General features: G+C 41.3%; 1 protein-coding gene and 1 pseudogene across 1 annotated transcript; one reads left to right on the top strand and one right to left on the bottom strand.

Annotated features, from left to right (window-relative positions):
• The first annotated feature begins 13,770 nt into the window (after positions 1 to 13,770).
• Positions 13,771 to 14,697, top strand: ORYCUNV1R1533 (vomeronasal 1 receptor oryCunV1R1533). Its single transcript, NM_001167222.1, has one exon. It carries the CDS (start codon positions 13,771 to 13,773, stop codon positions 14,695 to 14,697), a length of 927 nt encoding a protein of 308 aa, NP_001160694.1.
• Positions 14,698 to 17,431: 2,734 nt separating this feature from the next.
• Positions 17,432 to 19,528, bottom strand: LOC138846783 (coilin pseudogene; annotated as a pseudogene).
• Between the last annotated feature and the right edge of the window lie 315 nt (positions 19,529 to 19,843).

A 19,843-nucleotide genomic window follows, 5' to 3' on the forward strand; every position in this document is an offset into this window, starting at 1 on the left:
TGTTTATTCTACTTTTCATGTGTGGAATTGAAGGATCACAAGGGGAGAGAAAGAGAGGAGAAAAGAGAAAACATTTGTAGAGTGTTTGAAAATGGAGAAAGTAAGAGAAAAGACAAAGCAGATAAGAGGTACTGGGAAGTAGGGGAACGACAGGTTGTTCCTCCATGTGGGTGCAGGGGTCCAAGGACTTGGGCCATCTTCCACTGCTTTCCCGGGCCATTTGCAGAGATCTGAGTCAGAAGAGGCACAGATGGGACACAAACTGAAACCCACATGGATGCTGAAACTGCAGGCAGTGGTTTAGTCTACTCTACTAGAGTGCCAGCCCCAGATTTTTCTTTACCGATAGTAATTAATGATAAGGAAAATGTACAATGTCATCTAATATGTCCTCGAATTCTGCCCTCCAGCACAGTGACTGTGTCTAACAGTGCCATATCCTTCCTGAAGTAATTAAGAAGAGGGTTAAGCATCCTTTCACAAGCAGCATGATAATAAGAATACATTAAGAGATGGAAGGAATTTTTTCAGGTGATGGGTGATTATGGCATTGATGGTGAGAGTGATTATGATATATATATATATTCCATCAGGTTGTATACACTATATATATATATATACATACATACATATATATATACTTTCTGTATGTACACTCATTTTTCTCTCTCTTTTTAAAGATTTATTTATTTGAAAGGCAGAGTTACAGAGAAGCAGAGGCAGAGAGAGGGGTCTTCTATTAACTGGTTCTTTTCCCAAATGGCTGGACTGATCCAAGCCAAGAGCCAGAAGCTTCTTCTGGGTCTCCCATGTGGGTTCAGGGACCCAAGGATTTGGGCCATCCCTTACTGTTTTCCCAGGCTTTAGCAGAGGGCTGGAACAGAAGTGGAGCTGCCAGGACAAAAACCAGTGCCCATATGGATGCCAGTGTTAGGTAGCAGCTTTTACATGCTACTCCACAGGACCAGCCCCATATATCAATTTATAATGTGCCTATTAAAATGTTTAGAAGAATAAAATTTTGGGGCCAGCACCATGGAGTAGTAGGCTAACCCCTGCTTACAGCCTGCCATCCCATGTGTGTGCTGGTCCATGTCCCAGTTGCTCCTGTTCTGCTCCAGCTCTCGGCTGATGGCCTGAGAAAGCAGGAGAAAATGGTCCAAGTGCTTGGGCCCCTGCACCCATGTGGGAGATATGGATGAAACTCCTGGCTGATGTTTCTTAAGTGTTCTAAATGGTTTATTAAGAGAATGACACATAGTGTTGCAGAATTCAAAATTTCCAAATCTTTTCCTTTTCTCTTTTTTTAATCCTTCCAGAATTAAAAGATATACTCTATTGGGATATATTGACAATTAATTTAAATTTATTTTTATTAAGATAATACATTGGTTTCACAATTTGTGCAGATTTCTTTCTTTGGGCGTTACTTCTTGGTAACAGGAAGGTAATAGCCTGGAGCACCCCGGCCATTTTGGACATCTGGGGAATGAACCAGCAGATGGAAGATCTCTTTCTTTCTGCCTGTCCCTTTCTCTCTCTGTAAATCTCACTTTCAAAATAAAAAAAAATCCTTTAAAAGAGAATAAAATATATAGTGCTTTCTTAATGTCAATCATAACTCAGTAAAGTTTTTTTAAAAAAAAACTAGATAGAGCCTTAATTACATTACCAAGGTCTCTTTTTCTATGTAATGAAATGCATTCCTGGAAGTAACACCCAATTTTCAGGGGTTTGTAAAATCTGCCTGTTAAATCATGGCTTCACTTATGAGGGCTCATAAAGTTCCCTATATCTATGGATATTGTCTTTACCTTCCTCTACTAGAGAAAGAAATTCAACACAGTAATAAATGCTTTGCTTTAAAACTCCAATATCTTCTGTAATTCCAAACAGATTGTCATTCAGTGTCAGACAAAGCCAGTGCCTTTTCATGTAAAGTATGTTCATCCTGTTCTCCATTGCACCTGGGTCTCTGAAAACCTTTTCATGTAAAGTATGTTCATCCTGTTCTCCATTGCACCTGGGTCTCTGAAAACCTTTCCATAGAACATTCCTCCCACTGCTCTGCTCATCACATAAGTGATGCTGAGCTTAGTGGTCTGAAGTTTGGGGGAGAATTCACTCTGGGGTAGACAGAAATCTTTTGTGAATCCAGGGAGACACAGGAGCTTCACTGCCTGTCCCTCCCAAGTCAGACTCAAGATCTCCTGCTCCCTCCAGGTCAGACCCTGTCTGACTCACTGAACAAGGAAAACAAAATGTTTATTTAAAAGACTTTAACAGTCTCCTTAGACATAATGACTACAGGTTGTAATGGTTTTTGGTAATTACCAAGAGAAAAAGTTTGCACAAATATCCTCCAAAACTCACCTGTGGTTTCACTGCCACTGAAGCTGAAAATATAATTACAGTTCTGTAGGGAGGGGAGGGCACACAGTCACAAGCCCATTACTAATGCTCCGGCTTCCTTCAGCCCACACATTGCTGACTGTGGTGACCTTCATGACAACGAAGCTACCACAATGAAAAACACAAAAGCGAACCTCCCAGACAATGGTCTTGGCAATGACTTTTTTCTTGTTGGAAATGACACCAAAAGCACAAGAAAACCCAAAATAGCTCAGATAAAATCAAAATACAAAGGTTCAGCACAACTAAGAAAATATACTGTAAATGCAACTATGGAATTGGAGACAATCTTTGTGAACTATAATTACAGGGGCTGGTGCTGTGGCGTGGTGAGTAAAGACATAAGGGTGCCAGTTCAAGTCTTGTCTGCTGCACTTTTGATCCAGCGCTTAGCTATGGCCTGGGAAAGCAGTAGAAGATGGCCCAAGTCCTTGGGCCCCTGCACACACATGGGAGACCTGGGAGAAGATCCTGGCCCCTGGCTTCCAATCGGTATAGCTCTGGCCATTGCAATCAGCTGGGGAGTGCACTAACAGATGGAAGACCTCTCCCTCTCTTTGTTTCTGCCTCTCCCTCTCTCTCTGTGTAACTCTGAATTTCAAATAAAAGTAAAAAAATTATAAAGAAAATTATACTTATGATAAGGGATTATATCCAAGACATACAAGGAATGCCTACATCTCCATGGTAAACTAACAAATATCCTAATGAAAAAATGTGCAAAGAATCTGAATTTACATTTTTCCAAAGAAAATATCCAAATGATCAACAGGTCTAGGAAAAGGTGCTCACAATTACTAATTTTCAGGGACATGCAAATTAAAATCATGAGTGAGATATCACCTCATACTTTTCTTGAATAGCTATTATCAAGAGATGGGAGAAATTATGGAGAGAAGAAAGAAAATATAGTAAATCTTATTGCTGAAAAGCTAGATACTAGAAAATTCTCATTTATATTTTCATGGGAATGTAAATTGGGTGAAGTCATTACAGAGAACAGTAGGCAGTTCCTCAAAAACTAAAAATGGAATGATCACATGACTCAGTAATCCCACCTGGGTACACATCCCAAGCAACAAAACCAGAACCATGAAGAAAGATGTGTATGCATGGTCATAACAGCCTTTTCACAATACCCAAGACAAGGGAGCCATCTGAATAACTATTGTCAGATAATTGGTAAAAACACTGTGATCTATAACAATGCGATATTGTTGAGACTTTAAAAAGAGGGAAATCTTGGCATTCACAACAACATGGACAAACATGAAGGGAATTATGTTAGTGAAATAAGCCAGCCATCCGGGAACCATCACTATGTGACCAGATTTAAATTAGGAAGCTAAAATAGCAAATTCCAAGAAGTGAGAGAATATTAGTGGTTTTCAGGAGCTGTGCAGAGAGGGAAATGGGAAGCATCAATCACACTATTAAATGTTCTGAGTTTGCAAGATAAAGAAGGCCTAATTCTGCCATCCAGCACAGGGACTGTGGCCAACAATGTGCTATTATACACTGGGGTAGAGCTTCTATGAGATGTCCTTGGCACAAATAGCAGCAATAATAACAATAAATAAAAATGGTGGCAGGAAAGTTGGGAGGTGAGGATGTTTCAGGCATTGACTGTGGTGATGTTTACTTGCTATGTATTTCCAGTTTCATCAAGTGTGTACAGTACATAAGGGCAGCACTCTCTACACATGTTCAATTTATCATGTGTCAATTTAACATTTTTCAAAGACTAAAAGTAAATATGTTTCTTCACATCAAGCATATCTCATGAAGTGGTTTATAAACAAACAGCTGTAATATTAATTACACTGAGAATGTCCCTTTTGCTATGTAATGTAATGTATCCACGGGAGTAACAGTTGAGGAAAGAAATCTGCATACAACATTATGGAACCAGTGAATTATTTCAGTGAAAACTATATTTTTAAATAAACTGATCAAAATATCCACAAAGTATTTCTACTTTTAGTTTCTGTAAAGATTAGGAAAAAGCAAGACTACTCACATTTTATATTTGGCAATGCTATGTATAAGTATCTTAATAAAGCATGTGTAATTCAATGCAACCCTATCAAAATATCAAAGAAATTCTGCACAGAATTAGAAAAACAATCCTTAAATTCATATGGAGTCACAAAAGACCCAGAATTGCCATACTGAACCTGAGCACCCCCTCCCCCCAAAATCAATCTGGAGGCATCACAACACCTGACTCCAAAGTGAACTACAAAGCTATAGGAACTAAGCTGCTTGCTACTGGCATGAAAACTGATACATAGATCAGTGGAGCACAACAGACAGTCCAGAAATTAACCCACATATATCCAGCCAACTGATTTTTAACATAAGTGCTCAGACCATACATTGGAGTAAGGATTACCTCTTCAACAAATGGTGCTGGTGAAACTGGATTTATATATGTAAAGAATGAAATTAGATCCTTACCTCTCGCCATATACAAAAATCTACTCAGGATCAAAGACCTAAATTTTTGACCTGAGACTGTGAAGTTGCTGGAAGAAAATAGGGAGGAAACACTCCAAGACATTGGTGTAGGGGACTACATCTTGGACAAGACCCCCAACACACAGGCAATAAAGCAAAACTAAACAAATGGGATCATATCATATGCAGAGGCTTAGCACAGCAAGGAAATGGGCAATAGCGTGAAGAGACAGCCACAAGAATGGGGAAAATATATTTAAGCTACTCATCTGACAATGGATTAATATCCAGACTATATCAGTCACTTTAAAAAATCAAAACAAAAACAACAATAAATCCAATTAAGAAATGTGTAATGGGCCTCAATAGACAGTTCTCAAAAGAAGAAATTACAAAAGGCCAACAAATATAAGGAAAAAACACTCAACATCGCTAGCCATCAGGGAAATGTAAATCACACCTACAATAAGGTATCACCTCCCCCCCATCAGAATGGCTGAAATCCAAACCAGGGAGTAACAAATGCTAGCGAGGATGTGGAGAAAGGGGAACACTTATGCACTGTTGGTGGAATGTAATTAATGCAGTCACTGTGTAAAACAGTACAGTACAGAAAAAGCTAGAAGTAGACTTGCCATGTGATCCAGCTATCCCACTTCTGAGCATGTACCCAATATATGGACTCATTGTATCAGAGATAGCTGCACTACCATGTTTATAGCAGCACTGTTCACAACGGCCAAAATATGTAATCATGCAAGGTGTCCATGGTAACATAAATGGGTAAGGAAAAGAAAATGTGGTATGTATACACAATGGAATATTATTCAGCTATAAAAAAGAATGAAATTCTACCATTTGCATCAAAATGCATGCAACTGCAGAACATTATGCTGAATAAATAAGGCACAGAAATAGATACCACCTGTTCTCCCTTGTATGTGGGAGATTAAAGTAAGAAAAAATAAAAAGAAATATCACAATAAATGAATTATTATCATGTCAAAAGTGTGGTACAAAAGTCTAAAGTTATGAAAAATAGATCTGGGACCCCAAGCACCTTGTCCATCACTGAGCACATGGAGGAATCACACCGTGCACTGTCCAGGGTCACGGATCTAAACTCTCACTCAGGAATTGGCAGCTATTAGATAATGACATAGGAAAAAGAAATTGGGTATAGTTCCTCTAAAAACAAATGCATAAATTAGAGCTTATATGTTTCCTTTTCTCATTAATTACGCAATCAACCAAGACTGCTAACAATTAAGCATTAAGAAAGCATGAGGGTAGAAAACCATGATATAGATTCCAATGTGTTGAATTTTGGAGTTAACATGGCTGATGTGGTAGTTAAGGGAAACATGAAACACGCCTGCTATGAAATAGCTTCTCTGATGGGTGCTCTTATACTTATGAATGTCTATGGATGTCATTCTCTTTAGCATCCTGTATTCACTGGAGATTAGAAAGAAAGGAAAATATTGGTAAAGCATTTTTACAATAAAACCCCCATGTTCTCTGTGATTCCAAACAGATTGTCTTGAGTGTCAGAAAAACCCATTGGCTTTTCATGTAAGCTATGCTCATCACCTTCTCCACTGCACCTGTGTCTCTGAAAACCTTTCTCAGGAGCATTCTCCCCATTGCTCTGCTCATTACATGAATGATGCTGCGCTTAGGGGTCTGAAGTTTGGGCAAGAATGTACCCTGGAGTAGAAAAAAATCTTCGTGAATCCAGGGAGACACAGGAGCTTTGCTGTCAGTCTCTCTCATGTCAGACTCGGGACCTCCTGTTCCCTCCAGGTCAGACCATCCATTCTAGGGAGCTGAGAACAAGAAGTGCCACTTTCAAAGAGTTTCAGAGCTTCTTTGGTGATTGTAACTACAGCTTTTAATGGTTTTTGATAATTAGCAAGAGGAAAAGTTTTCATAAATATCCTTAATATCCAACTTCACTTTCACTGCAGCTGCAAGTGAAAAGATAATTGAATTCTGCAGGGAGGTGCGATCACACAGTCTTGAATACATTTCTAGTGCTTCAGCTGCCTCCATCCACTCCTTACAGTTGTGGTGACCTTTGTATCAAAGCTTGTCTTGGAGGCTGAAAGAAACTGGGGATTTTCTAACAGGCCAAACTCCTGCCATTACAATGGTGAGCTCTTCATGCAGTGAGCCATCGGGGAGTGTAAGCACATTTCTGGATCTGTCCCAGTACCAGAGAGTGGTTAACAAGAGAGCATGAATTTCTGCTTTGAAATAAGAACATTTGACTGGCCTTGTGGCATTGAGTGTTAAACCCATATTGGCTCCAGTTGTATACAGTCTGCGGCACTTCTGATCCACCTCCTTATTTGGCCTGAGAAATGTGATGAAAAGTAATAAAAATGAATCACTATGTAATTATCCAATTAATTCCTATATTATGGAAACTTTTTAATGTTCCTTGCTCCAACAAGAAATGGATCCCTGTCACCCATATAGGAGACCTGGATAAGCTCCTGGCTCTGGGTCCAGCTTGGTTCAACACCCGGGCATTGACAGCATGTGGGTAGTAAACCAGCTGATGGGACATGTTTCTCTCTCTCTCTCTCTCTCTCTCTGTGTGTGTCTCAAATCTCTAGCTTTCAAGTTTTAAATGTTTTAATTTTTTAAATGTTTTAATTTCAAATATAAAGAATATGCTTTTAAGTAATAAAAATGAATTACTCTAATTAGTGTTGTAATTATTCAATTAATTCCTATATTATAGAAACGTTTTAATGTTCCTTGCTCCACCAAGAAATGTGGAGACTGTGGAGAAGCCACAAGTGTCTCCAGCATCTAATATAATGTACTTGACAGAATGCAGCAAGTTAGAGGAATGTAACAAAGCTTCTTAAAAATAGAAATGGTAGCAAACGTTGGGAGAATGTGGAGAAAAGTGAATTTTTGTACATTGCTAATAGGAATGTAAATTGGATGAAGCCATTATGGAAAATAGCTTGGCAGTGGCTCATAAATTAAAAATGGACAATCATATGACACTGTGACCCCACTTGTGCCTATGTAATCCGAAGAAATGAGATCTTCAATAAATCATTGACCTCATGTTTGTTACTACATTTATCATGATGTCCATGATATGGAAGCGACCTAAGTATGTACTGACAGGTGAGTGGATAAAGATACATGCTATATAACAGTGGAATAATATCTAGCCTTCAAAAGAGGGAAATGCTAGCATAGCACCACATAGATGGGCATGAAGGACACTGTAAGTGATGTGATTCAGACACAGAAAGACAATCACGACATGATCTCACTTACATGAGGAGTAGAAAATAGTAAATTCAGGGGCCATGTTGAGGTACAGTGGGTGCAGCTGCTGCCTGTGATGCTGTCATCATGTATCAGAGCTCTTGTTCATGTTCTAGCTGCCCTGCTTCCAATCTAGCTCCCTGCTAAAGTGCCTGGGAAAGCAGCAGAAGATGTCCCTAGTACTATAGAACTATGCCCCTGTACCCACATGAGAGATCCACTTGGAGTTCTTGGCTCCTGGCTTCAGCCTGTCCCAGCCCTGGCTTTTGTGGCCTTTTGGAGAGTGAACCAGTGGTTGGAAGATTCTCTCTCTCTCTCTCTCTTTTTCTCTCTCCCTCTCTGTATTACTCTGTCTTTTAGATACCTACCATAAATCTTACAAAATAAAAAAAATCTATTAAATTCAAAGAAGCAGAGAGTATAAGGGACATTTCAGGGCTTCACAGAGAAGAAATGGGAAGCATGATCACAACATGAGAATCTTTAAATCAGCAGATGAAGAAGGCCTAGAATTCTGCCACGCAGCATGGTGACTGTTGCTAACAGTGCTGGATCACGTAGTGAAAATCCACTAACAGGGTAGATCCTTTGTTAAGTGTCCTTCTCATAGATAGCAAGAAAAATAATAATTAATCACAAGGGTGGACTGAGCTTGTGGAGTCATGGACATGTTCATGTCAATGACTATGGCCTTGTGTTCATGGGTGTGTGTTTCTCTCCAGGTCTATGAGGTTATAATCCTTCTATCTGTACAGCTTTCTGTATGTATGCTCCATTTTAATGTGTCTATTGAAAAAATTTAGTAAATTAAAAAGCTTTTTTCATGTGAAATGTTCCTAGGGTTGGCTTTGTGGCACCGCAGGTAAAGCCGCCTGCGATTCTGGCGTTGATTATTGGGGCCAGGTCAGATCCCCACTGCTCTACTACCACCCAGCTCACTGCTAATGGCCTGGGAAAACAACAGAAGACACCAAGCCCTCAGGCCCCCACATCCATGTGGGGCTGCTGAATTGGGTTCCTGGCTCCTGTCTTCTGTCTTGCCCAGCTCTGGATGTTGTGTCCATTTGGGAAGTGAACCTGCAGATGGAATATATGTCTGTCTCTGTGTCTTCCTCTCTCTCTGTAACTCTGCCACTCATAGGTAAAAAATAAACTCTCAAGGAAAAATAGTGTCTTGAAACTAGTGAATTATTTCAATGAAGTAAACTTATTTTGAATTCTAAAAAATTCCATAAAATGTACCACTTTTATTTTTATAAACTGATGATAAGAAAAAAATCTCAGTCCTAAATTCTGCAATGCTATGTTTTATTCTGTACATAACACATGTTACTATTTATTAAATATCAAAATCTGGGGATTGTATCATGTTAGATTTGGTGCAGAGAAAGGCTTCAGCCATATGAAAAATCCAGCAGGGAATCCTGGCAACGCTGTCCATCACTGAACACAGTATCAACCAACAGTGTGTGGGCTGTCCAATACCACAACTCTAAACTATGACTTGGAAAGTGAGGTGTATTAGCAGATTGGGGGAAACAGTTTTGTTTTGAATTTCAAGAATAAATTACTTTTTTAAAGATTTATTTGAAAGACACACAGAGAGAAGGAGAGGCAGAGAGAGAGAGAGAGAGAGAGAGAGAGAGAGAGAGAGGTCTTCCATCCAATGGTTCACTCCCCAGTTGGCTGCATCAGCTGGAGCTGTGCTGATCTGAAGTCAGGGGCAAGGAGCTTCTTCCAGGTCTACCACATGGGTACAGGGGCCCAAGGACTTGGGCCATCTTCTACTGTTTCTCAGGCCATATTAGAGAGCTGGATCAGAAGTGGAGCAGCCAGGTCTTGAACAGGCATCCATATGGTGTGCCAGCACAGCAGGTGGTGGCTTTACCCACTATGCCACAGCACTGCCCCTCAAAGAGTAAATTGCAACTCATGTTGCATTTCCTCATTAATTACAAAGTCAATCAAGACTACAAGAAATAAGCAAAAAGGGATTGGCCAGAAAACCATGCTAACCATTCAATTCTCTCGAATTGAGGAGGTAAGATTGTTTACCTAGGAATTAAGGGAATTTGAGAATCTACCTGTTACATCATGGTTTCATTTTTGACAGCTCTTAACATTCTGCATATACACTGATATTATTCTCTTTAGCTTCATTGTCCACTGGAGATGAGGAAGAATGGTGCAAACTTGTAAAGAAATCTTTGAAATAAAATCCCTAAATCCTCTGTAATTCAAAAGAATTTTTCAGGGAGTACCACAAAAATGCAGTGTTTGCTTTCCCCAGTGGCTATTAAGTGATTTATCTCCTGCAAGGTGCTGTACAAGTTCATTTTTCTTTATATTTTTTCATACGTAAAACTCCCTTCATTTTTGTCCTTCCTACTTTCATTTTCTTTTTAATTTCTTATCACATATTTCTTACTATAAATAGAAAAATGGATTCTCCTATGTTTATACATTTATGTATTTATTTGAATGACAGAGCTACAGAGAGAGGGAGAGATCTCCCACCAGCCCCTTCATATCCCAAATAGCCACAATGGTTGGGAATAGGCGAGGTCAAAACCAGGAGCTTTACTGGGGTCTCCATTGTGGTTTGCATGGGACCAAGTCACCTTCTGCTAGTATTCTCAGGCCCTTAGAAGGGTAATGGCATCTGAAGTGGAGCATTTGAGGACACAAACAGATGTCCACATAGGACGCTAGCACTGCAGGCAGTGGCTTTTACCAGCTATCCACAACACCAACTCGAAGAACAGTGCGTTCTAATGGAAACTATGGTCATCACATTTACCATTGCACCTGTGTCTTTAAAAACTTTCTCAGGAGCATTCTCCACACTGCTCTGCTCATTACATGAATGAAGCTGAGCTGAGTGTTCTGACGTTTGGGGAGGAACTCACTGTGGGGTAGACAGAAATCTATGAATCCTGGGAGACACAGGAGTTTCAATTCTCATCCTTCCCACGTTAGACTCAGGATCTCCTGCTCCCTTCAGGTCAGACTCTGCCCGAGGGAGCTGAGAAGAGGAAAAGTCAGTGTAAGAGTTTAATAGTCTCCTTTGAGATAATAATTCAATGCTGTAAAAGTTTCTGGTAATCAGCAGAAGGGAAAAATATTTTCACAAATGTTCTCAACCCCAACTTCACTTTCAATGCAGCTGCAGGTAAAAAGATAATTGCTGCTCTGCAGGGAGGTGAGATCACAGGCACACACCATTTCTAGGGCTCCAGCTGCCTCCAGCCCACTCCTTATGAGTGTGGTGGACTTCATGCTGATGCATGTCCTGGCATCAGAGAAAAAGGGGATTTGCTATATCAGTGAGAAAGAGCGGCTTCACGTGAGGAGGCAGTCAGGAGTCTGGGTGAGTGTTCTGGTGAGAATGGGGATTCTCCTGTGCTTGCTCCTGGTCCTGGGCCCCAGCCTCACAGGAGGGAGGAAGGATTCAGAGATGTGTGAGTTAGGCTAAGGAGATGGGGTCCTGTTACTGGGAGCTCCCTAGCTCTCCCTGATGCCCAATCAACATCACAAGGACAGAATCTGAAGGTATAGAGACAGTGTAAGCTGTCAGGGGTGAGGTGGGGGCAGAGCGGAAGTCCCTCCAGGAAGTGCAGAGGCCTGGATTGTGATGGAGGGTGAAGGGAGCTGTGGCTGCTGAGCCAGGGGATGCTCTGACCTCAAGGGCATCTTGCACATGAGCTCTGTTCCTTAGGAAACCAACTTGAGGACTTGCCTTTATCAAAAGGATGTTAACTGTGTTTTCTGTAGGACTGTGCAGGTCCAAAGCCTTCTTTCTGCTGAGACAGACTCCAAGCACTGTGTTAAGTGATGCCTGTGAATGTTAATGGGGAGCAAGACCAGCCAGTCTAGAGCCCATGCCAACCTTGCCCTTACTGAGGCACACACCGTTGCATTTTTCCAGCACTTTCAGACTTCCGGTCTCACTGACCCTTGAGGGCCAGATTCCATTGCTACCGTGGCTGGCTCTACAAGGCCAGACTCTGAGTTCTCAGCAAGCCTGTTTATCCATCTGAACAGGCACTTCAGCCAGCACAGGCTCAGTGGCTTGTTGTGTTCATACAAATATGAAAAGGAAAAGAAAGATGTATTTGCTGTGGTATAGTCCTCCACCCCAACCAACCCCTGGGGGCTCCTAATGTGATTTGGTGCCATCTATGATGACATTGGTTTTGGGGTTTGGTCCACGGTCATGAGAACTGGTGTGTAATGTGTTTCAGGACTATTTTTTCAAATCAATCTGCTATTCAGTAGACTACACAGGAGCCAAAGTTTCCACTCTCAGAATTACCAGAGAGGGGCTGTAGACTCACATGCTTGTGGTGTAATGAGGACAAACCCACCGAGGTCCTCCAGAGCTGGGCGTGAATGATGAACCCAGGGGCGACTGCTGGCAGAAAGGTTTCCTTGGACTCTGCTGTACCAGCTGTGTAATGGAGCCAGTGGTTGTTTCCTAGGAAACACCTGGGTTCCTTATTAGGTTCTGATTGTTTTCCACATTGAAGCAAGGGAAGCTTGGTTAATGAAAGGTAGTGTTCACTGCAGGCAGGAAGGAGCTTAACATTCAAGTGTCACTTCTGACATTTTCACTGGATTGAAAATATTTTCATGCCATTTGCAAGCTGTACAACTTTACGTGATAATACACACAGAATTTGACCCTCTGAGATTCCAGAAGGTGTATGTGCTCTATACCCAGAATCTTTCAGAAATCTCACCTGATGGAATAGCTTTCACTTATGTTTTAATAAATAAATAATTGTAGGACATGACTGTAGGGATGTATAGTTTCTATCATACATGAAACACAATACATGATGTCTCCTGTCCCAGTGTACAGGGCAGAGCATAGGATAAGTCCTTGTGGATCATCTCTTCCTAGAGAATAGCACAGTAATATTTCCATGGCCTTCCCTATATCAAACAATTTGACTTCCTAAAACATGATTTGTTACAGAGAAGACCCCAGAAAATTATAGGATAATCAATTTATCTGCATCTTAAAAAGATGCCTAAATGTTTAATCATTATTGATGTTTGCTTATCAATAAATATCTTGTATGGAAGTAAACTTGTATGAAACTGTTAAGACCCAGTGCTGCTAGTCTACATTGCATTGGCAAAGTGAGAAAATAACTAAGTATACATATATGCATCCTGAAGAACACAGCTCACTACATTTGTTGGAGTATACCAGGTGAATTTACATGCTTTTCTTTAAATTTAGACAAATCAGTAGTGTGTAGCTGCCTGAGTGCCATTTGATTTCCAATGCAAGGTATGCTGCTCTTTTCTCATTGACTTATGACAAATTCAGGAATTACTACCTGTGTCTCTACATACCTGTAATAAATATTTTGTAGGAGCCTTAATGTTACACATGGTACTCTTTGGAAACATGCACATAAATAAAAATGTTAATCAATGAAATCAAAGGGTGAATCTATGTTACTGGAGAAAAATATACAAAGAGAATGTTGAATTCAGCTGCCATTAATACAAAAACTCATTCATCATTTCCCCCACAGGAATCTCAGGATCAGAGACAATAATCAGGCATTGGGAGCTGATGGGATGGCCATCAAAAAACTGATAACAGGGATGATCTTCTTACTTCATACTGTCTCTGGAATCCTGGGGAATTTCTCACTTCTTGGCCATTATCTCTATCTCTACTTCACAGGATGCAAGTTTAAGTCCACAGATTTGATTATCAAACACCTGTCTGTAGCCAACTGCTTAGTCATTCTTTCCAAAGGAGTCCCCCAAACCATGACATCTTTGGGGATGAAGCCTTTCCTTGGTGATATTGGGTGCAAGCTTGTATTCTATGTGCACAAAGTGGGCAGGGATGTGTCCATTGGCAGCACCTGTCTCTTGAGTATCATCCAGGCCATCACCATCAGTCCCAGGAACCCCAGATGGGCAGAGCTCAAAGCAAAAGCACAAAAGTACATTGGCCCCTCCACTATCCTCTGCTGGATGCTGAATCTGATACTGAATGTCTTGGTACCTATGCATGTGATTGGAAACAGGAATGACAAAAACATCACAAAGAAAACTGATCATGGCTACTGCTATTCCGTGAGTCACGCAAAATTCTCAGGCTTGCTGTATGCTGCCCAGGTGCTATTCAGAGATACTCTCTTTGTGGCACTCATGCTCTTAGCCAGCAGCTTCATGGTTTTCATCCTATACAGGCACAAGCAGCAGGTACAATACATCCGTGGGACGAGCATCTCTTCCAGGTCCTCCCCAGAGTCCAGAGCCACCCACAGTATCCTTGTACTGGTGAGCACCTTTGTGTCCTTGAGCACTCTCTCCTCCATCCTTCACATTTGCTTGGCTGTTTTAAGCAGTCCTAGTATGTGGCTGGTGACCACCTCTGAAGTAATTGCTGGGATTTTTCCAGCTGTGAGCCCCTACATTCTCATGAGCCATGACTCCAGGGTGCCCAGGCGCTGCTGTGCTCACAAAAGGAATACAGATTTCTCGGCTTAGGAAATATGTAGAAGTTGAAGTGTATTCACAGTGGTTTCTTCTCAGTATGGTTCAAGTTTAATTAACTATTTAAGTCTTATTACTTGGCATTTACTTGATATTAAGTGAGAGAGTTCATCATCCCCTGGTTTACTCCCAGGATGCCTGTAAAAGCCCAGAAATGGGGACAAAGCTGGAGCCAGGCACTTAGTTGAGGTTTTTCATTGAGTTGCAAGAACCCAATGAACAGAGCCAACTCCAGCATCTCCCAGCATCTCCCATCCTCTGCTTTAAGAAGAACCTTGAGTCACTAGCAGAGTTGGGAATAGGACCCTGTTAACTCCAATATGGGATGCAGCCATCTCCTCTGGCATCTTAACCAACACGCCAAATGTTGCCCCCTGGATATGAGTTCTTTATACATTAATCCTTCTGCAAGTGCAAGCACATTTCTGAAGCAGTCGTGGTATCAGAGTCGGGTAAATTAGCAGCCTGAATTTCTGTGCTAAAAGAAGGAATGGGCTGATTGGTAATTAGAAATGGATTACTATGTCATTCTCATGTCAGTTCCTGTATTGTGAAAATGTTACTAATGTTTCTGGCAGGACCAAGAAATGTGGATTTATGGAGAAGTCATGGGGGTCACCTGAGTCTGATATAATGACTTTGTCAGGAGTGAGCAAGCTATGGAGTTGGGACAAAAGCTCCATGAAGTAGGGGTCCCATTTCAGATAAGCATCAAATCAGAAGAGGAAGAAAGTCCCTGTGGAGCCTGAATAGCATGGAATTTAGTGGAAGGAAAACTCAGTTTCCCAGAGTAGAAGTGTTAAGGTCCCCATAGGAACCCGTGCACCACATCCTTAGGTGATGGAGTCCTTTGAAATCAGAGGCTATGAAGGAGCCTAGTTGTTTCAATCATTTTCGTGTACAAATCACCAGTTTGACCTGGAGTGGGTACAGGGGAGCACAGATGTATGTTCTGCTGCTTCTGACAGACACCAAGCCAGTATTGCCTATGAACAGAGCTCATAGGGTAAGATATGGTGGTGTAGAGGTGAGATTTGTGGGGGTAGCATTTGGTCTCTGTTAAGTGAAGACGCCAAATCTGCACGTGGGGAAGAGAAGGTTCCATGGTGCACTCTCCTGTCTCTGAAGAGGGAGATATGTTTATTTCATTAACCTGGAAGCTGTGAAGGAACCGGCATTGTGAGCCATCCTCTCCCTCCCCCTCCCTCCTTTCTCCTGTTTTTATTTCTATATGCTAGACAGGGATATTTGTATTTATATGTGTTTCTATGTGCACATGTAGGCATATGAAGTCAAATTATGTTGGTATTCTATCAACCAATTATTTTAAAAAATTAAAAAATAAGTAGTCCAAAGCAATGCTAAAAGAATAACAAATGCTAAAAAGAATAGCAACAAGCATTAACCTCACAGTCTATTCTACTTTGATGTGCGTGTCCTCATGTGTAGGACAGTGCAGGAGTAAACCCTGGCTGTAAGGTCAATGACAGCTAAAGGCCCCCTGGAGGTCTGGCAGAGCAGACACTGGATACTCCCTGTCCCTCAGCTGTAGGACGTGACCCAGCCTGGGGATCCCCAGTCCTACCCCAGGGTATCCTAGAGACAAGACCACCCCAACACACATGCAGCTCTCACTCACTTGAAGCCAAGCTTCCCCTGCAAGCTGAGCTCTAACTCCCTTTAGGACAGAAACTCCTAGTACCTGACCTCAGCTGAGCACAGGCATAAGAAGAGGGATGGTAATGTAGACTGAGAATCCTATTCAGTTGGAGACTCTCCAGGCCAATGGTCATCCAGCCCATGACTGGGCTGCTCCCAGTTCCTGACTGCAGGAGTGCAACTATCATAACCTGCTTAAGCATCAGTTGGTGTCTGTGACTCATCTTTGACATGGATCTCTGAGAAGAAGGGAGTCGTCCTGGGGAAGCATGTCAACTTAGAGCACCTGAAATGCAGACACAGCACCAAGGTCATTCTTCCATTGGTGAGATTCACACAGAAAATATTTACTTTTCTTTATATCTTTATATTTTATGTACATGGCTTTTAATGAGATCCAACTGAATTCTGTAAAAATATTTGACTTACTGGGAATAGTCTTAAAGAGTAATGTAAAAGTGATACACTGTTGTCCTAGTGCACACTGCATGGCTATAGCCTGCAATACTGGTTTGTATATTTTTGAAACAAGAAGGTAATAGAAAGTATCTTGAATGTTTTCACCATACAGAAATAATAAATGTTTGAGATGATATATTTATCTTTTTCTGAACATTACACAGTACATGTATAAGCAAATCACATGGTACCCCATATGCATTTACAATACTTGTCAAACAAAAATAAAAATTCTTTCAAAATTTATGTATGTATTTAGGTATTGATTCATCTTCTTGTGTGATATTCATTGTAACTCTCCCATTGTCTTATTCTGCCAATTTTATTTATTTCCTCTAGGACATTTTCAACTACTAGATTTTACTCATTTTTTAACATGTTGCACAAATTAGCTGATCAAAATACAAGGAATGTTGTTTATTTTTTCTCTTGTATATCTTTTATATAACTGTCTATGAACACCTCAAAAAGTTCTTGGGTAAATTGAATTAAAAGATACATTTCTTTGGTGAAAAAAAATCCTTTTTTTAAATCCTTGTTTTTTTTTTTTTTATTTCAGCTTATAGCCACTTTCACAAACCAGACATTTACAGATGAACAGGTGGAGAAGTCATACTCTGGCAAGTTCTGAATGCAAGGTGTTACTTGCTGGTTGAATAATCAGCCTTGGATCAATCAACTCTCTCCACATTCAGTGGTCTTCCTTCCCTACATCACAGCATACTCCACTACCTTGGTGCCATTTTCATTGTGAGAAACCAAATTTCTCAGGTTCTTTCAAGGCAGCTAATGATGAAAGAATTTCTATATCTGCCTGCTGGATCTCTGGATTGAGGCTTAATATTTTCCTTCCTTGTAGTCAGAGACATCAGGAGAGTAATTGGATGTTAGTTCCAAAAGCTTAAATGCAATCTTTTCTCTGATCTGAGGGACAGCTGCTGAGAGTGGTAACAGGCTACAAACCTTCTTTTGTGTCTCTGAGGATTCTGGATGAAAGTAGATGAGTTTATCACTTCATTTAATTGCTTCTGCTTCTGATAGTTGGGATTTCTGTTGAAAACATTGGACACAGACTGCCTCGGCCCTGATCATCTACCCGGCACACCCCAACCTCTAACTCCCTTTCGAGAAATAAGGTGCTCTCCTTGACCCAATCCTCCTCCTAGCCTGGAGGGGAGAGTTGCAATGGAGGGAAGACAGGGAGCCTGTATGCTACCATTTAAGTCACAATACTTCCAGCAAGCAGCAGGTGGCACCTGCGAGGACAGCCATGGACGTGGGCAGCCTCTCCCTGGGAAGAGGCCACCTGTCTTGAAGAACCCTGCAGCACACTGGGGAATGTCTTGGTCAGCAGGCACTGGTCCTCAGACTCTGAGCTTGAATCTGGACTAGATGATGGTGTTCTGGTGATCTTGCCCTAATCACAGGAAGGCTGCAGCCTCCTTTGGCAGGCAATTTGTTTGCTGCTGTGTCTTTCATAAAGTATCCTTCCTTTGCTAACTCAGTGGCAATTTTCTCTGAGGAATTTCTGACCTCCAAAGTGACACTGCTGAGCCCATCCATGGTGGATTCGCAGCAAGACTCGGAGTCTGAGGAGGAACTGGACCATCTTTGAAACAGTGCCTATACCAGCTTTCCTTCTGGCTTTTGCCAGGCTGTTTTCAGTAGGACCTTTTACAGGACAGCAGAGTGGGTGGTCCACTCTGTTACCAGGCATGCTTTAGGAGTCTTGGGATTCTTGGTCTGCTTTGTATTCACATTTCTCCTGTTTCTTTGGTGACTTCTGTTTGGTCTCTAGGTCATCACCATCCATTGTGCCACACGCTGCTTTGTCCTTTCTTTTGTTTTCCCCACAGCCTAATCTGTGGTGGTTTTGTGTGAAGAACCAAGACCTTCTCATTATTGCTACTGTTCTCTTTCCTTTTCCAACACTTCTTTGAATGCTCACAACCTATGTCACTTCTTCACCCTCTTCCAACTTCAATTTTGCTTCTTTGCTTTCCCAGGTAATAAATAAGTCCTAGCAGCATACCTCACTTCTACAGAATTCCCAGCAACTCCTCTCTCTTCTAATTTAACCCTGAGGCAGTCCTTTCCCTCACCATGTGGACAGGATCCACCTGCTCCAAGTAGAGGCCCAGGAGGGCCCCTGAATTGAAGACGGAGTACTGACAGCTGACACCAATGAGAACCGTGAAAATTCAGCATCTGCAGGTCAACCAGAAGCCAGAAGACTGTATGGTGTGGAGTGGCTGGCAGCGTGTGATCAAGTTAAAGCCATAACCTAACTGTCTCAGAAGCTGCCATCTTGCTGTCCTCAATGGAAGCCAAGAGAGACTTTCAGAAATTCTTACATGTATGATCAGTGTTGTCCATGACACATTGTCCATGCCTTTTGTGAATCCCTTGTCCTCTTAGATTTCAGAATTGTTCCTGATTGTGAGCATCTCCAGGAATTATTGCTGTTTACCCTGGAAAGGATAGGAGGCTTTGCACAAGCCAGGCAGTGTGGTGACATAAAACACTCAGCTCCACATGCGCCACAGGATGGCTCTCCAAGAGTGTATCCACACCCCACCATATTCATCTATGTGAAAACGCTGGTAGTGCCAAACACACAGGTCTCAAAAGCATTCCTGAGTGACACTTCTGAGTACCACTCTGTACACGGCACTGGTTCAGAACCAGAGTATCTTCAGTTCTGCCTCAAACCAGATGTCACATTTCATCCCCTACACATTACCACCTCTCCTGGGTAACCAAACCCCACAACTACAAGTGCAGACACTGAGTAGCCTGCATTATTATAATTGAAATAATACAGCAATAACTTGTGTTTTTTTTATTCTTTGTGTGAATTTTTACATTGTTACATGTTGTTGCGGATTGTTAATTAGCATTGCTGTATAAGATTCTAATATGTGAATATCAAACAATTTACCTCTGTTTAACTATGCTCCATCCCATGTGATTTGCCACAAATTTTTCTTTCTTATTCCATTTATTAATTTTTTACCAATTG

Source organism: Oryctolagus cuniculus, chromosome 18, assembly GCF_051225735.1.
Source record: "Oryctolagus cuniculus isolate XC-2025 breed Fujian yellow rabbit chromosome 18, ASM5122573v1, whole genome shotgun sequence".
In the NCBI taxonomy this organism is placed as follows: Eukaryota; Metazoa; Chordata; class Mammalia; order Lagomorpha; family Leporidae; genus Oryctolagus; species Oryctolagus cuniculus.

What these genes read in the sequence shown, in the direction of transcription:
- ORYCUNV1R1533 (NM_001167222.1), top strand. Translation starts at nt 13,771, where the DNA reads ATGGCCATCAAAAAACTGATAACAGGGATGATCTTCTTACTTCATACT.